Source organism: Periplaneta americana, chromosome 5, assembly GCF_040183065.1.
Source record: "Periplaneta americana isolate PAMFEO1 chromosome 5, P.americana_PAMFEO1_priV1, whole genome shotgun sequence".
NCBI classification, from domain to species: Eukaryota; Metazoa; Arthropoda; class Insecta; order Blattodea; family Blattidae; genus Periplaneta; species Periplaneta americana.
Genome location: NC_091121.1, coordinates 184,060,776 through 184,080,235, shown reverse-complemented (window position 1 = coordinate 184,080,235; position 19,460 = coordinate 184,060,776). Strand labels below are relative to the sequence as shown.

General features: G+C 36.6%; 1 protein-coding gene and 1 long non-coding RNA gene across 2 annotated transcripts in view; one reads left to right on the top strand and one right to left on the bottom strand.

The window, feature by feature from the left end:
* bark (protein bark beetle) overlaps positions 1-2,079 on the bottom strand; it is a 204,866-nt gene extending 202,787 nt beyond the window's left edge. The window contains exon 1 of the mRNA XM_069826860.1: positions 1,529-2,079. Coding sequence (XP_069682961.1) covers positions 1,529-1,936 — 408 coding nt within the window. The 5' untranslated portion in view covers positions 1,937-2,079. The remainder of the gene's footprint in view (positions 1-1,528) is intronic.
* Positions 2,080-11,093: 9,014 nt separating this feature from the next.
* Positions 11,094-17,647, top strand: LOC138700558 (uncharacterized). The gene is made up of 3 exons (XR_011332392.1): positions 11,094-11,191; positions 13,581-13,719; positions 17,430-17,647. It is a non-coding gene; the product is annotated as an uncharacterized lncRNA (long non-coding RNA).
* The last annotated feature ends 1,813 nt before the right edge of the window (positions 17,648-19,460 follow it).

The window sequence follows — 19,460 nt, the reverse complement described above, 5'->3', positions numbered from 1 at the left end:
GCAGATAACACGGAAACAACTTCGGAACCGTAATTAACAGAGTCGCAGTTTCACTTCACTTCCACTAGATGACTCTTGAGTTCGAGCAGACGCGTAGCAGGGATGCCAATATCGGCAAACGAAATGAAACTGTGAGGAATTTTACAACAGGTGTGCTAAATGTTAGGAATGTTAATAGGTGTGTAGCACGTTAGGTTAGGTTAGATTAGGTTTTGTTAGGTGTGTAAGATAATATGAATGGTTACCACAGTTGGCGACACTGCAATCATTCTCCCACTCCACCTCAAATAACGTCACAACGACGGAATAATAAATAACCCGTGGCGCAACAGCCCGTGAAGGGCCTAGACCGACCAGCCGGCTGCTGGCCTCACGTCCACATGTCGAAGCAGAGGTGGACGATCATCCAACCAGAATGGCGGTATCGTGTGGTTAGCACGATGATTCCCCCCAGCCGTTATAGCTGGTATTCGCAACCGGATTTCGCTACCTATCGTAGCTCCCCAAGTGCATCACGATGCTGGGTCGGCACCGGGTCCATACACTGGCCGAAATTTCATGAGAAAATTTGGTGAATCTTTATTACTGTACTGCCAGTATAGGAAATTAAAAGCAAACACTAAAAATACCTTAGTTTTGTAGTGTGGAGTAGTAGAAACTTGATGTGATCACTGGGAGAGCTGTGGTCCCACCCAACCCGTACTAAATAGGTTCCTTACTTATATAGGAAAATCGTCCTTTCGGCGGCCATATTCCGTCGTTGTGACGTTATTTGAGGGGGAGTGGGAAAATGATTGCAGTGTCGCCAACTGTGGTAACCATATTATCTTACACACCTAACAAAACCTAACCTAACCTAACGTGCTACATACCTATTGTAACATTCCTAACGTGTAGCACACCTGTTGTAACATTCCTCACAATTTCATTTCGTTTGCCGATATTGGCATCCCTGCTACGCCTAAAGCCTGGAACTCAAGAATCATCTAGCGGAAGTGAAGTGAAACTGCGACGTTTACGAAGTTGTTTCTGTGTTATCTGCAAGAATTATTGTGTCACTGTAGTGATAATTGCATTTATATTGTGCAATAAAAATTGAAATGTGTCGTGGCTGAGATAAAAGTGTTCTAAATTGATTTCCAGCGCCACAATCCCAGTGATAAACGTGTTAGGAGTCCGTTGGAAGTGGCAGTAGAGTAGTAAAAATTGACCGAAAATTTTTTCCCCCATGAGGACTCGAACCAGCGAGCATTCCGTAACGCGAGTCCTAGGCAGGATGCCTTAAACCACGACGCCACGGCGCGGGACCAAATATTAAATATGCATAAAAATAAGAAAATCAATCAATAACACTAAATTACACTTAACTTAAACCATAGTTATTACTTTTTGGTCTGAGCGACATAGTTATAAAATATTATCGCTTCACTTTACATTTTGATAATTGTCTTAACCTATAATAGGAATGATTTTAATTTGAAATTAAAAAGATATTTAGGCTCTGGGTTGGTTTGTGTTGTTTTCTTACCTTGGCTGAGAGAATGCCACGAACAGTCAGTCCCACCATCGGCGAGAACCGTAGTTCAACTCCCGGTTCAATCAGGAGTTCTCCAGTCCTTTCAATCACTAGGTCTTCTCGAACTAAATAAGGGCTATGAATTTTACTCAGTCTTTGCTGTCTATTTGCAATCACACCTCCAGCAAGTTCCGTCACCTGTTCATCAGGTGGTCTAGGTGTTATTACAGGTGGTGTCGATTGTGGTAAAAACGTCAGAGTTTCAACATCGTCGTTTAAATCAGCACTCACACCAACAATCACCGAAAACACTAACACACTCCACAAACACGCTACACACACCATCTCTCTTGGAGATGATGCTCGTGTTCTGATAAGGTTTTCACGTCTTCTTTTCCTCTTGAATAACAGTGCCATCATTTCGCACAACTTGTCACGAAGTCGTATATTTATAGTAAAACGTCCTCCTAACCAACCACACTCATTTCACCTCAGCATCTCGTTTACCTACACATCTCATCACAACACTCAATCACAGTAAACGCACAGCACATGAACTTGCTCACCTGGTAGAAAATCACAACATATGACGTTACTGCGGAACATAATTGTCGTAAATATTTAAACGTTTAAATTTCAAACACATTCGCAGTCGTTTAACAGTACCGCAAAAGTTCGTTTGTCGATTCTATCTTACGATATCAGACAGTCGTTTATTTTTCCTCCCGTACCTCTCCCGTCAAATGACCACTTGTTTCTGATACACTCGCTCCTGATTGGGCGCGGCGTACACTAGAATGGAACGTCAGTTTTCAAAAAGACTACGTTGTCACGTGACTGCAAACGTCATGGTACGGCAGGTATGGTATGCGGTGCCCCTCTCCCCTACTCCTCACCTGTGCCCATTGTCTTCTGTTAGTGTTAATGGCTCCCGTCCCTGATGGAGCCACCGTCCACACAGGTAGGCAGCGGTGAACGCTCACCGCAACTTTCGAGAGTTGACTGTCGGACGCCACGAGGGAAACTGCTTTCTTCTCATTCCTTCTCCTGTTACGCACGCGACTAGGCTCGGATGACGACGTACAGTCGTTACATAAAGTCAGTGAAATCATTTAAAGACCTTGAGGATCGAACTGCTCTTTGTTCACTGTCTTTTATTCTCGTCGTCCTCCCCACCTTTCTTGTAACATCCCCTCCTCCCCCGCTCTGCATCATGCATTGCATATACAGATTTCGCCGTGTTGGAAACCGGTTTTGTAAGGCAGGTGAGGAAAGATTTCTTTACCTGCCTTTTAAATTTGTTGGGCATAACATGAGAGATATCTGGTTTCCTGCGGGAAAAGGGACTTCTAACACCAACGCAAATTTAAACCGTCTTTTTTTTTTATTTAATTTTTTTTTATCTATTTTGTTTTCTGCTTTCGTTTTTCATTTGTTTTCCTTTGTTTTACTTATACTAATACAAACACAACACCCATGCCCAAGGCGGGACTCGAACCCACAACCCTTCGGACCAAGCGATAGGGACATGCCGGGCCCCTACCGCTTGAGCCATCCGAGTCTGGCACATCGTTAGGAAATGTGTAATATTCCGCCTGCAGATCCGTTTGATTAGAAACAGGATGAAGGTAATTACAAGTGTCCCACCTCAAGAGCGACAAAATGAAGTTCTCAGAAAAAGCTGTGTTTAAAAATGAATATAGGAGTCGCAACATCTTATGAATTTCAAGTACATACATACATACATACATACATACATACATACATACATACATACATACATACAGTCCACACCTGTGGAGTAACGGTCAGCGCGTCTGGCCGCGAAACCAGGTGGCCCGGGTTCGAATCCCGGTTGGGGCAAGTTACCTGGTTGAGGTTTTTTCCGGGGTTTTCCCTTAGCCCAATACGAGCAAATGCTGGGTAACTTTCGGTGCTGGACCCCGGACTCATTTCACCAGCATTATCACCTTCATTTCATTCAGACGCTAAATAACCTAGATGTTGATACAGCGTCGTAAAATAACCCAATAAAATTTAAAAAATACATACATACATACGTAGGGTGCTAATTGATTGGGGGGATGCCGGGGATCTTTCGTGTCTCCTGCTGAAAAGGTATTATTTTTCTCTGCCTGGGACATTTATCCCAGGGTTTAACCCAGATAAGACTGACGTCCTATATATAGGATCCGGACGTTTTATTTTTTTAACATTGCTGTGTAAGATTTTCATAGTCGGCAATCATGATACCATAATCCTTATGTGTTATAAATTGCCTCCAATTTTTTTTCTTGTATTTAGTCTGTCATAGTCAATGTTATTATCATATTTGTGTGAAACGTCCGGTGTCCTATATGTAGGACGTCAGTCTTATCTGGGTTAAGCTAGAAAATAAATAATTGTCGCAAAAATGCACAAATGAAAAGTTATATTTGTGCAAATTCCGAAATTCCTGTGCAATATTATAAATAACTGTGCTGAAAGACAAAATTAATAAAGTATGCAGAAACAAAAAATTATTATAATTTGTTTCTGTGAGTTTTATTACTTTCAATCCATCTTATCACACTCTAGATATAACTTATGTAAGTAAATCATTAGACGTAAGTATGTTTAGAATCAATTACTGCTGAATTTACATCACATTAAAATACTGTAACTTTCAATTGAAACAACAATGTACTCCTAATCTCAACTAATGTCCACAAAGCACTATGTACAACACCAAAACATGTACATAAACCTTCATAACAGTAACAGATTCGACATCATTTCTCTAATGGTTACTGTAATTGCGTCTGAACCAGGGTTGAAGCTAGAAAATAAATAATTGTCGCAAAAATGCACAAATGAAAAATTATGTTTGTACTAATTGCGAAATGCTTGTGCAATATTATAAATAATTGTACAGAAAGACAAAATTAATTAAGTTTGCAGGAACAAAAAATTATTATAATTTGCTTCTTGGAGTTTTATTACTTTCAATCCATCTTATCACACTCTAGATATACTTATGTAAGTAAATCATTAGACGTAAGTATGTTTAGAATCAATTACTGCTGAATTTACATCACATTAAAGTACGTAATTTTATGGGCACTCTAAACATTAAAATTCTTTACTAGTAGGCCCTTCAAGATTTATTGTTAGCAGAGTGCTAACTGTTTTTACTGAAAGGCGGTTTCTAATTCCAGTTTTTACAAGATTCATGCAACTAAATCCTCGCTCACAATTTACAGTATGCGATGGAATTATATAAATCAATTAGAAGAAATTGTTCACTTAACTTACATGAATTGCACCAACTCTTTGAAATCAATTCCTCAACATCTATTGCCCAATATCTTTATTTTATCATTTTTTGTTCCTTTTGTAATTTTAAAATTTGAAAAATTCGCCAATATTTAAATCACACTAAAACCCTGAGAAAATTCAATTATTCATACATTTATGAGCATGTTCTGAAAGTTTCAAGGTGACACGACAAAATTTGTGACGCAATGAGCATTTATACATATGAAAAAAAAAATTAAACGAGAAAATAGCCGTGCACTACTGTTACCCGCTTGCGATTTAAAAATTTCCGCAGGACAAAACTGATTATATTTTATGACAGAAAAAAGCACTGGAGTATTTTCAAGCATGAAAAGTGAAAAAAATGGTAATTTTGATGAAAATGCTGAAATTTTAGACCTAAGCCAGGTTTAACGGCGTCAATTTTAAAACAAAAATGACTTTTTATGGTTACAGAAACGTTATGGTAGATGGCTGAATTCTGGAAAAAAATACGCATCAGACACATTGAACAGGTACTGCTGCTCATCATTAATTTCTAGATACTATAAAAGCCTGATATACTGCAAATTCGCTTATTACGCAGTGGAAACAGGGACGTCGCTAGGGGGGTGCGAAAGGCTGCGCAAGCACCCCATAAAAAATCGGAGCACCCCTTTCTGCACCCCAAAGGGCAATTTATTAACAAAATACTAGGCATAAATTATTTTGAAGAACAAAAACAAACAATTTCTTGGATATGAAAAAACTACGTCCCTTAGTGTATCGTAATGGATGTGATGAGCAATAATAATAATAATAATAATAATAATAATAATAATAATAATAATAAACAGATGTATAGTATGCGCACAAGTGCATGAAGGAACATTTTGGATTTTTTATGTACCACATTTTTTACAGCTCACACCCCATTTTTAAATCTCGCACCCCATCCGCACCCCCTTGCTCTGATCCTGGCGACGTCACTGAGTGGAAAGTACGTCCCTTGACAAATAAAATCACCATTAGCAGTGAATACCAATTCAGTGAATTTATTTCGCTTCCAAGGCGAAGTTTTTTCTGCTCATTGCATATGCGTAGTGTATATAATGATAGGGTTACCATACATCATCAGTTTCAAGGGTTAAATTACAGTCCAGAAGAAATTTTCAAAATCAATGCTAATGTTCGGAAATTGGACCCGTGGATTTAGTTTTCAAAACTGCTTGACTTTTAAACAATAGGAGCTAAGATTCTCGAAATGCCTAGCATCTTCGTTTCACTCACGAGTCAGAAGCCGAGAATGGCATTCGACACTTTTTTAAGATTTGAAGCACAGAGTCCATTTCACTTCGTTTGCCTATTCTTACCACTTTACTCAATCGGTTAAGGCGCTTGCCTGCCGGTCTGAAGTTGCTTTCGGGCGCGGGTTCGATCCCCGCTTAGGCTGATTACCTGATTGAGTTTTTCCGAGGTTTTCCCCAACCGTAATGTGAATGCCAGGTAATCTATGGTGAATCCTCGGCATCATCTCGCTATCACCAATCTCATCGACGCTAAACAACCTAGTACAGTAATTGATACAGAGTCATTAAATAACTAACTAAAATAAAAATAATTAATTACCTCAATCCCGGTAAAAACCCAACCACATAATCAGCTGAAGTAGAAACCCGAATGAAACTATGTCAGTGACCGATATAAAATTGTATATATTAGAGCAGCGTTTCTCAAACTATGGTCCCCGGACCACCTGTGGTCCTCGAGTTCTACCCTTGTGATCCTTCAAAAAGGACAGAAGAAAAAATAAAATTCAAACGAATTGCGTATCGCACTATAGTTGAAAATCTCTGAGTTTCAAAATGACACATGTCAATAATTGTCTTTCATGTTTTCTCCCAGTACCTACTGACATTTTATGAAATTTATTACCCTACCTGTCTACCGACTTCCCACTCTACTCTCAGAAACAAAAGAGGGATTTAAAGCACTATGAAAGTGGTGTTTCTCGCCATCTTTTCCCTGCACATCAGTTGATGACATGTGGCTAAGTACATTGGCATATCTTCCAGATGTATTCTCAAAACTAAACGAACTAAATCTCTGTCTACAAGGTAATTCTTTGACTGTTCTCAATGCGCATGAGAAAATATGGTTTGTGGGTCAGTTGCATAAAACAGAGGACTTTTCCATCATTTCCAGCCCTAGAATCTTTTTGGTTGAAAATTATTTCGTTATTGGAAAATAATTATGCAGTGACATACTATGTTCGCATTTTGAAACTCTGAGATCACAATTTGAAACTTATTTACCAAGGAAATATGACGAATTTTCATGGGTTCGTGATCCCTTTCATTGCGATATTAAAAGTAACAAACTTTCATTGAGTGAAAGAGAACAGTTAATTGAACTCTCGAATGACACCGGACTTAAAACGAAATTCCAAGCGGAAGGTATGGTTAATTTCTGGACCTCGTCACAAGTGAACAGAGAATACAGTGAACTGTGCAATGGTGCTTTAGAGATTGTAATTCAGTTTGCTTCTACGTATCTGTGTGAGAAAGGGTTTTCATCACTAACTGTAATAAAAACAAAGTACCGAGATTGACTCAATGTATGTCACGATCTCAGACTTAAACCTACCAGCATACGTCCAAATATAGAACTGTGCAAGAATCGGCAGGCTCATCCATCTCATCAATGTGAGTACCAACATTAATTTATTTTGTTTAGTTAATAAGTTAAAGATTATCCAAACTCTAATAGCCTTGAATTATTAAAGAAACAAAAATTAATTTTCTTCTATCAACATTAACTTAATTAGTTAATAATAGTTAATAATACGAAATGGAACTATAAAAATTGCAGATTTATCATTCGAAGAGGTGGAAAAGTTCAAATATCTTGGAGCAACAGTAACAAATATAAATGACACTCGGGAGGAAATTAAACGCAGAATAAATATGGGAAATGCCTGTTATTATTCGGTTGAGAAGCTTTTGTCATCTAGTCTTCTGTCAAAAAATCTGAAAGTCAGAATTTATAAAACAGTTATATTACCGGTTGTTCTGTATGGTTGTGAAACTTGGACTCTCACTTTGAGAGAGGGACAGAGGTTAAGAGTGTTTGAGAATAAGGTTCTTAGGAAAATATTTGGGGCTAAGAGGGATGAAGTTACAGGAGAATGGAGAAAGTTACACAACACAGAACTGCACGCATTGTATACGTCACCTGACATAATTAGGAACATAAAATCCAGACGTTTGAGATGGGCAGGACATGTAGCACGTATGGGCGATTCCAGAAATGCATATAGAGTGTTAGTTGGGAGGCCGGAGGGAAAAAGACCTTTGGGAAGGCTGAGACGTAGATGGAAGGATAATATTAAAATGGATTTGAGGAATATAGGATATGATGATAGAGACTGCATTAATCTTGCACAGGATAGGGACCTATGGTGGGCTTATGTGAGGGCGGCAATGAACCTCCGGGTTCCTTAAAAGCCAGTAAGTAAGTAAGTAATATAAAATTAATTGAATTAAATTAATTTTAATTCATTAATTCTGTTTTAAAATACAAGTATAGTGATATTAAAATATATTACAAAAACGATAAATTTTCTTTCGAAGGGAACAAGTGTAAGGTGGTCCGCGGAACTGTTCTAACTTAAAAAAGTGGTCCCTACTTCAAAAGAGTTTGAGAAACGCTGTATTAGAGTATTCTGGTAGTTTTTCTCCTCCAGCCTCCTGTCCTGTCTTGTGCAGTTCTATAGGTCACTACAGATAAGTTATAATGCAGTCCATGTCCCCTGAAGCCACAGTATATCAGGCTTTCACTGTATTATCATCTTTGATTTATGTCTGTAGTTCCCAAACTGAGTTTATGAAGTACTGCCATAGAAAGAATTTGTAATTTAACAATATTCTCAATTTCGAATAGTATACTGTATAGGTCAACTGATGAATTGTTTAAGCTTACAAATTGAATTAATCTACTTTATATGAATTGTACAATTTTGTATAACTTAACGAAAATAAGTTTGTAAATTGAATTAATTTGATTGTATATGTTTGTATATTTTTATTGGGTTATTTTACGACGCTGTATCAACATCTAGGTTATTTAGCGTCTGAATGATATGAAGGTGATAATGCCGGTGAAATGAGTCCGGGGTCCAGCACCGAAAGTTACCCAGCATTTGCTCGTATTGGGTTGAGGGAAAACCCCGGAAAAAACCTCAACCAGGTAACTTGCCCCGACCGGGATTCGAACCCGGGCCACCTGGTTTCACAGCCACATGCGCTGACCGTTACTCCACAGGTGTAGGCATGTTTGTATATTTTGGCTGATGAATTGTATATGCTTTAAATTGAATAATAATCTGTATAGCTATATTGATAAATTGTTTGTGTTTGTAATTTGAAGTAGTTTGCATAATATGTATTATCAATTTCTGTATATCACAACTGATTGAAATGTTTATGCCTTAAATTTAATTAACTTACTTGTTTTGTATTATACATATAGCTCAACTGATGAATGATCGTTTGCGTTTGTAAATTTAATAGCCTAATCTGATTGGCTATGTATTGTATACTTTTAGTAGAGCCATCGATGTAGCTCAGTCGGCAGACTCGCTGGGCTGCTGATCCGGAACTGCGTTCGGACTTGGGTTGGATCCCCCTTTGGTCTTTGGTTTCTTCCGAGGTTTTCCCCAGCCGTGGGACTGAAGCCGGATGGTCTATGGCGAGTCCTCGGCATCAACCCCTTTGATTTGATTACCTGGTTGGGTTTTTCCGAGGTTTTCCCCAACTAAAAGGCAAATGCCGGGTAATATTTTGGCGAATCCTCGGACATCACCTCATATCACTACATCTCGCCAAAATATTGTAAAAAATTGCACAAAATTGTAAAAATGGTAGAAAATTATTAAATTGTAAAACTGTAAAAATTTGTAAAATTTGTAATTGTAATATTTTAAAATTTTGACTTGTTCCATATCTTAAAGCTTCATTGCTCACGTAAGGTCTATGGAATAAAATAAATGAATGAATGACTGAATGAATGAATGAATGAATGAATGAATGAATGAATGAATGAATGAATGAATGAATTAATGAATCTTCAAAACACTCGAACCACATTCTTTATTACTGCACATTAATGTAGAGTTCCAGAAAAAAAATGGCCCGAGTCTTGATGGGTGTCCACTTCAGGGTTGCCAGGTCTCACGTTTTTTCCTTATATTTTATGGCTTACGTTTTTCTTTTCCCTGTAAGACTATTCCTTTCTTTTTCTTCTTTAATCCATCCACATCAAAAGATCTTATTTTGGAAATCTCGGAATATTGCAAATACAATTGAAATGCGTTTATTAACCAAAAAATTAATATTTACGTAGACAATCCCATTACATAATAGTTTTGTTCCTTTTAATAATTCTGTTAATTTTTTTTGTAGGTTTTATGCCAATATACTGCATAATCTTGAAAAATGCTATAATTTTATAGAAAATAATAATAGGCCTATTAAAAGTTACATAGCTTTTCATCGAGTCAAGAATTAGATTATTCTGTACTTGAAAATGAAGCTGATATATTGAGACTGCAAGAATGTGAACCTTGATGAACTGTGTGAAGAATTTTGTGAGAATAGGTTTGTTTTATTAGAATGTAATAATTATCAAGGAAGCGATGTTGTTAAGTGGCTTTAGTCTTTTCTGAAGGTTATAAAGAAACTATTTCAATCATAAATAAAGTCCTAATTAAAGTTGTATTAGCGTTTCAGCTTCTAACGCCTTTGTAGAAAGGATTTTACACGAATAAATGAAAAATTGTTATAAATAGGAATCATCCGGAGCTGATCAAAGAAGAATTACGAATTTTACTGAATGTGTCTTTCATTTTGAACATTTTCACCAATTCACAAAACAGGATAATAAATTGTTAAAAGCAGCTAAATCTTAAGAGAAATACCAGAAGGCATAAATTAAATGTAGGCTAAATTATATATACAACAATGTCCTATTCAATGTAATAAAATAAATATATCATGGCAAATCTTCCGTTTTTTTTTCTGACAAAAACCTGGCAACCCTAGCTCCACTTATATGTAGGCAACAAGTTTCGCATGACTGTCCACAAGTAGCATAATATATAGGCTCTCCTATATCTGCACATGCGCAATGCGTTGTATCTGGAATTAATAAAATTAGACAGGCCATGTTTTTTTTCTGGAACTGCACATTAATGGCAATTAAGAGAAATAACACTTATTTTTTTATGACTACTGGTACTTCTAGGTTTTCGAGTTTGCCGATCGTGACAAAAAAGGTTCATTATGTCGTCGAGAGTATAAGATTGCAATGATAGCCCTGACTGGTTCCAAGCCATACAAGGTAAATCAGAAGTTGTCCAAATTCATATTAATATTCTGCATGGAAAATATAGTCCTGTGTAGTCTGATTATATTAAATATAATATATAATATATTTATATCGTTGTATAGGAAATACACAATATAACAAATACAGTATGCGCCAAAACGAACAGTACTGAAAACGAAAACCGGTACTGCGCTTTTATGTAACTAGTAACCTATAAACGGCAATTAAGTAAAATGCTTTAATGAACTGGAACACATACATATCTTTGTAAAACAAAATCCCACGGTAACCAACGCCTTTTTAAAATATAAAGCACATATTTAAAATGCTTTCCAATATTTTCTATGTAATATTTATAACGTCCACGTAGATTCTCAAACAAATTTGCAAATAAAGGTTGCTGCAGTTGGTGAAGAAGCCACTATCTTTTCCCGTACCTAATTCCACAATAAGGTACATATCATATCATATCATCACCACTAATAGATCTGTAATTAAACCATTACCGAATCATTAAAATATCATTATCAACAACATAAATATTATTAAAATATCACCATTAAAATGTCCACACCTGTGGAGTAACGGTCAGCGCGTCTGGCCGTGAACCAGGTGGCACGGGTTCGATTCCCGGTCGGGGCAAGTTACCTGGTTGAGGTTTTTCCAGGGTTTTCCCTCAACCCAATATGAACAAATGCTGGGTAACTTTCGATGTTGGACCCCGGACTCATTTCACCGGCATTATCACCTTCATTTCATTCAGACGTTAAATAACCTAGATGTTGATACAGCGTCGTAAAATAACCCAATAAAATAAATAAAAAAAAACATTAAGATATCATCTTAATTAAACTTCAACATCGTTACTATTATTAATCATTATGCCATCATCCATCCATCACGGTATAGCGCTAGCCTTCTGTCCTTGAGGTTGCGGGTTTGATCCCAGCCCAGGTCGATGACATTTAAATGTGCTTAAATGCGACAGCCTCATGTCAGTAGATTTGCTGGCATGTAAAAGAACTCCTGCAGAACAAAATTCCGGCACACTAGCGACGCTGATATAACCTCGGCAGTTGCGAGAGTCGTTAAATAAACCATAATTTTTTTTTCTATACTCTAACCACGACGTAAAGTCCACACCTGTGGAGTAACGGTTAGCGCGTCTGGCCGTGAAACCAGGTGGCCCGGGTTCGATTCCCGGTCGGGGTAAGTTACCTGGTTCAGGTTTTTTCCGGGGTTTTCCCTCAACCCAATACGAGCAAATGCTGGGTAACTTTCGGTGTTGGACCCCGGACTCATTTCACCGGCATTATCACCTTCATCTCATTCAGACGCTAAATAACCTGGATGTTGATAAAGCGTCGTAAAATAAGCTACAAAAAAAAACGACGTAAATGCCAGATTACTTATCTGTGCCACGCTAAGTAGCCTATACCTCTTCATAGAACATCTTGTTATTCATCGTCTTTTACAGTATCCACCTCGCGACAATGGAATTCCTTGTCACGAAGTATTAGGGGCTGCAAGAAAATAAACACTTTTAAAAATACCTTCTTAGCAATTCACTCTAATTATACTGACTTAAACGGTCACTGACTATATTGAAACTTCTTTCTTTAGACATGCATCCTGATAGCGCTGTATATTCAAAATTCTCTCTCAATAATCTCTTTCTATTATCTAACATTATTTGAAATATATTAACATTCTATGTATTTTAGTTTAATTCTACAATAAAGTTTATATGCATTGTTTAATTAATAGTTCATAGTATTTTACTGTTTAATTCATAAGTAACTCTTGTATACACGTAACTTTGATCGAAATCAAATTGTTGTGACATTTGTAGCTTGTAAGTTCATGCATATGTATGTATACTTTTTGCTGGTTGAGTGGAAGAGAAGGCCTTACGGCCTTAACTCTGCCAGCTAAAATAAATTATTATTATTATTATTATTATTATTATTATTATTATTATTATTATTGCTTTTTTTCTGCAGAAAAAGGTGGCGGAACTCTGTGTAGTACATATATATATATATATATATATATATATATATATATATATATATATATATATATATAGAAGACGGAGAGATGATTATTGTCCAGTGCAGGGGAATTTTGTCGTTTTTTTTATCTCGTTTTCGTCCAAATTTAAGGATATCAAGGTCTAAGCGGAGTTCAAATAAAAATTATTAAAACGTAATTATTAACACATTTCTCGGTTCCATAACTGAAAATTAACAAAAAAGGTGCCAGAAAACAGCACTAATTATTGTTATTATTATTATTATTATTATTATTATTATTATTATTATTATTATTATTATTATTATTATAAAACTAGACAATGCTGAAGTTAATTTATGAAGAAAAGGATATTTTGTTTTTCCAGTGGGAGGTCAATGAAATATTCAGACAGCCTGAAAGAAAAATATCTTTAGCAGAATTTAAACTATTGGCAGTGAAAAAACTGAAGTACGAGGATCAGAGACATTACGTGAGAGAATTGTTTGAGGCATTAGACCATGACCGTAAGTACTCTGTACCATATTCAGGCCAGGACTGACTAGACAACATTTGAAGGGATATGGGAACTGTCAAAACTACTCACTGCCAAGTGTTTTTTCAATCAAGATTTTAGGAGATCGGAATATATTCGAATTTAATTTCAGTTTCTAATAAAACGGAAAATGCGATCGGTTTGGAAGTAAATCCCGAAAAGACAAAGTATATGATTATGTCTCGTGATCAGAATATTGTACGAAATGGAACTATAACAATTGGAGATTTATGCTTCGAAGAGGTGGAAAAATTCAAATATCTTGGAGCAACAGTAACAAATATAAATGACACTCGGGAGGAAATTAAACGCAGAATAAATATGGGAAATGCCTGTTATTATTCGGTTGAGAAGCTTTTATCATCCAGTCTGCTGTTCAAAAATCTGAAAGTTAGAATTTATAAAACAGTTATATTACCGGTTGTTCTTTATGGTTGTGAAACTTGGACTCTCACTTTGAAAGAGGAACATAGGTTAAGGGTGTTTGAGAATAAGGTGCTTAGGAAAATATTTGGGGCTAAGCGGGATGAAGTTACAGGAGAATGGAGAAAGTTACACAACGCAGAACTGCACGCATTGTATTCTTCACCTGACATAATTAGGAACATTAAATCCAGACGTTTGAGATGGGCAGGGCATGTAGCACGTATGGGCGAATCCAGAAATGCATATAGAGTGTTAGTTGGGAGACTGGAGAAAAAAAGACCTTTGGGGAGGCCGAGACGTAGATGGGAAGATAATATTAAAATGGATTTGAGGGAGGTGGGATATGATGGTAGAGACTGGATTAATCTTGCTCAGGATAGGGACCGATGGCGGGCTTATGTGAGGGCGGCAATGAACCTCCGGGTTCCTTAAAAGTCAGTAAGTAAGTAAGTAAGTACGTAAGTAAGTAATAAAACGGAAAATATTTATTCATCTTTCTTTCTCTGTACAGTGAAATCCAACGAAAAGTGAATACCAGTATTCTATTAAATTAATAAATACCGGTAAATGAAACAATTAAATTAAGTTAACGAACAATAAGAAAATATACGAAAAGAATAAATAATAGATAAATTAAGCAAAACATTAGGCTTCCTTAATTACTGGCTTTTAAGGAACCCGCAGGTTCATTGTCGCCCTCACATAAGCCCGCCATTGGTCCCTATCCTGTGCAAGATTAATCCAGTCTCTATCATCATATCCCACCTCCCTCAAATACATTTTAATATTATCCTCCCATCTACGTCTCGGCCTCCCCGAAGGTCTTTTTCCCTCCGGCCTCCCAACTAACATTCTATATGCATTTCTGGATTCGCCCATACGTGCTACATGCCCTGCCCATCTCAAACGTCTGGATTTAATGTTCCTAATTATGTCAGGTGAAGAATACAATGCGTGCAGTTCTGCGTTGTGTAACTTTCTCCATTCTCCTGTAACTTCATCCCGCTTATCCCCAGATATTTTCCTAAGCACCTTATTCTCAAACACCCTTAATCTCTGTTCCTCTCTCAGAGTGAGAGTTCAAGTTTCACAACCATACAGAACAACCGGTAATATAACTGTTTTATAAATTCTAACTTTCAGATTTTTGGACAGCAGACTGGATGATAAAAGCTTCTCAACTGAATAATAACAGGCATTTCCCATATTTATTCTGCGTTTAATTTCCTCCCGAGTATCATTTATTTTTGTTACTGTTGCTCCAAGATATTTGAATTTTTCCATTTCTTCAAGGGATAAATTTCCACCTAATACATTTCTATTTCGTACAATGTTCTGGTCACAAGACATAATCATATACTTTCTCTTTTCGGGATTACTTCCAAACCTATCTCATTACTTGTTTCGAGTAAAATTCCGTGTTTTCCCTAATAGTTTGTGATTTTCTCCTAGCATATTCACGTCATCCACATGAAAAAGTAGGACATTAGGCTTACTTACCAAATTTAAATGTATTGTTACCGAACATTTCTAGCACCTTCAGATAAAGGACTGCACTCGAATATCATTAACCCTTTCGTCCTTAAGTTTTTTCTTTACAACAGTTCTTTTTTTATTACACACAAATCCTATAGATCTCCACTTATGAAGAAGTTCGTAAGCATATGATAGTGAAGCAACTCACGTTTTCAGATATCTCGCTTAAAATTCGTTTCACTTTCTTGTAACCTTTCTTCCTCACTAAAAATTATCTGTGCTACAGTGAAAATAATTTCAATTTCAAACTAACACTCACTCACAAATAATGTCACAATGAACACATCACGCGACCAATATCAACAGCTGGAGGAACTCCCTGTCACAGCTTTTCACTACATTTGTGCCCTTGTGTGCACGACTGGGAATTCCACTGCTTGTTGGATCTCACGTTATTTGCACGTGAAGATTCTGGCATTGTTACGAACTCCAGGTTTCCTATGGTTACAGTGTAAGCTATTGGAAATTCCTGGAGTTCAGGAAAGATCGTAGGATAATGTTGTTTTCCCTTACTTCTATATCAGTGATAAGCATGATTGTTAATTGAAGGACTCAGAGCCAAAGGCGACCAACCCACAATTTTGTATTGTTCATTATTAAGCCTTTTTCCAAAACTATTCATTGGTGTTATAGATTAATGATATTTTTTTGTATTTATTCAATGTAGACCAATTAAAATAAATTGTGAAACCAATCATTTTTGTAAGGATCCTCTTAAATTCAACTCTTATTTACTCATTTTGTAATTTTGGCTCTGAGCCCTTCAATTGTGGAGAAATGATGAAATGATAACGAAAGTGAAAGTACCTAAATAGAAGGTACCTACCAATAAAAATTAAAAATAGCCTACCTGTAATAAAATAAATTCCAAAAAGTTAAAATGGTAGTTATTACAAAATTAACAATCAAACAAAAATCTTTAACAATGTAATATTTAATATTTGAGGAGAAAAATCCACAGCACCAGATCGAACTCTCCTCCTTCAATGTTTCCCTTTGTGGCCTGACTCCAAGTTAGGCATATATGTTGACGTGTATCCAATGTCAACTGCCATTATACTAGGAGCGCACTCAGTTGAGTGACTTGTTGGCCAGGATTCCGCAGTTATGATGCACTGCTATGAGAATATTATGGATTTATTAATTTGTCCTCCAGAATAATCTCTGTAATGTTGACAATTAATATTTGAGGAAAAAAATTCACTCCGGTGCCGGGGATCAAACCCGAGTCCTTGGTTCTATGTACCAAGCGCTCTGACCACTGAGCTACGTCGAATTCAATCCACAACACCGGATCGAACCTTCCTCCTTCATCGGCGTAGCTCAGTGGTCAGAGCGTTTGGTATGTAGAACCAAGGACCCAGGTTCGATCCCCGGTGCCGGAGCGAATTTTTCTCCTCAAATATTAATTGTCAACATTACAGAGATTATTCTGTAGGACAAATTAATATATCCATAATATTTTTAATGTAATATTTGTTCATCACAAATTTCACTTTGGATTTTGAAATCAGTTACCAAGATTCTTTTTCAGAAGTAAGCAGATAAACCATGCTGCTAACATCATATTTCCTTCTAGTTCTATCTGCCTACACTTTTTAGGCATTATTTATATGCAAAATTTTACTTTTTATTTTGGTACAACTTACGAGGTGTGTTGTGGAAAAAATTGTGACATTTGTCGTTATTGATTGTGAGATTGAATTCAACAACTTACAGGTAAAGGATTCCTAGTGCTGGAGGATTTTCAACTGGCTCAGATGCAAGTGCTGCCACGTCTACAACCGTGGATAATTCGCGAGATATTTCACTGTGCCGATCGTGATAAGGACGGAAGAATTGGATATAAAGAGTTTCATACTTTCGTTACTAAGGCACCAAAACACAGCATTGTAATGTAATAAAATCACATTAGAAATAAAGAGCGAAAGTTCAAAAATCATAATAAACTTGCTGTATAATAATCTTTTGTTGGTGCTGTATGCATATAGACTTCAAACTGATTGTAGTTTCACTTAGAGCCAATCACCATTCATACTTTCTTCTAGTGTTTTGCCAGAAACCGTGCATAGTACACACTCAGATACAAAATTTGGGCCACCTGAATTTTCCAAGTTCCAGTTATAACATTTTGTGCATTCTCAGTAAGCACTGAAACAAAATTTGGGCACCTGAATTTTTCAAGTTCCAGTTAAGCACTGACCATGTGCAGTATGTTGTAACTGGAACTTGGAAAATTCAGGTGGCCCAAATTTTGTTTCTAGGTCTGTACTAAACCTCATGTTAACATCACTGAAGCTTTTTGCCTCCGAATATGCAGTATCTGTATAAGTTGTTGGCACTATTCTCACTATTTACATAAAAATTCAGCAATCAAGAATTATTCTATTTATTTTAAGCTTTTTGCATTGAATACACAAAGTGAACAGTAGAGCATCTGCAATGTGGCATTTGTTTCATCTGCGAGTGGTTTTGCACAAATGGCTATGTGAAGATTAAGGCCAATTGGCTAAATTCCTGTAGAGCCTGTTTCTTCCCTATGTACCTGACTACAAAGGAGAAAATGAATCAGTTAAAGTATTCCATTTCAAAAAGAATGTTTTATATGTGGTAACACAATTAGCACGGAAAAGTCCGGAGATTATGCAAATCTGGTTTTTCAGGGAAAACTCCCTGTAAAGCAGATTTGAATAATTTCAAGGGGCTGGGTATCGATCCCGGGACCTCTGGTTGAATGTACCAGTGCTCTACCAACTGAGCTACCCAGGAACTCCACCCGACACCGTCTCAATTTTTCCCTTTATATCCACACAACTCGAGTGGGTTGACAAGACGCCAGAGACCCACATTGAGTGCACACAAACTCTGTGACTTGGAATTGTGGTTTTCTGTTAACGTACACAGTGACGTATATATTATGCAAATCCAGTTTTTCAGGTAAAGCTCCCTGTAAAGCAGATTTAAATAATTTCAAGGGAAAAATTGTTCAGGGGCCGGATATCGATTCCGGAACCTCTAGCTGAACGTACCAGTGCTCTACCAACTGAGCTACCCAGGAACTCCACCCAACACCGTCTCAATTTTTCCCTTTATATCCACACAATCTCTGTGTGACTTGGAATTGTGGTTTTCTGTTAACGTGCCTACAGTAACATATATATTATGCAAATCTAGTTTTTCAAGTAAAGCTCCCTGTGAAGCAGATTTCAATAATTCAATAATATTCAAGTCCGGAGATTATTTCAAGAAATATTCTCTGATGACAAAGTTCGCACAGTTACGCATAAACTGGTGCATAAATTTCTTAAGAAAAGTGTTCAAGACAAGAAGTCTCAGTAAAGAATGTTTGGATGACAATGGTCATCACTCATCACATAGAGAATATTCATACAAAACTGAATTAACATCTTTCTTTTGGCTGTGAAATTATTAAAGATAAAAATCAATCAAAATTATCGATGTGTAAGAACTACAGATCCTTTATGTAGGAGTCGATTTATGACTGGATCTTCTAGTTTCTGCACGAGACTTTGTGTCACCTTCACAGTTATATAATTTTTTTATGAGTTACCAAAAATATTTGGAAAACGAAGGCAAGCAAATTCGGCATCTCCTTAATTACTCTTTTGTTTAGTAAATAATTTCATGAATATTATTTTTAGTAAATTAATATGTTAAATTTTCACTTTTTCATTTGCATTAGAACAATAAATTATTTCTGTAACCGGTGAATGAAAGCATACTTGTCGA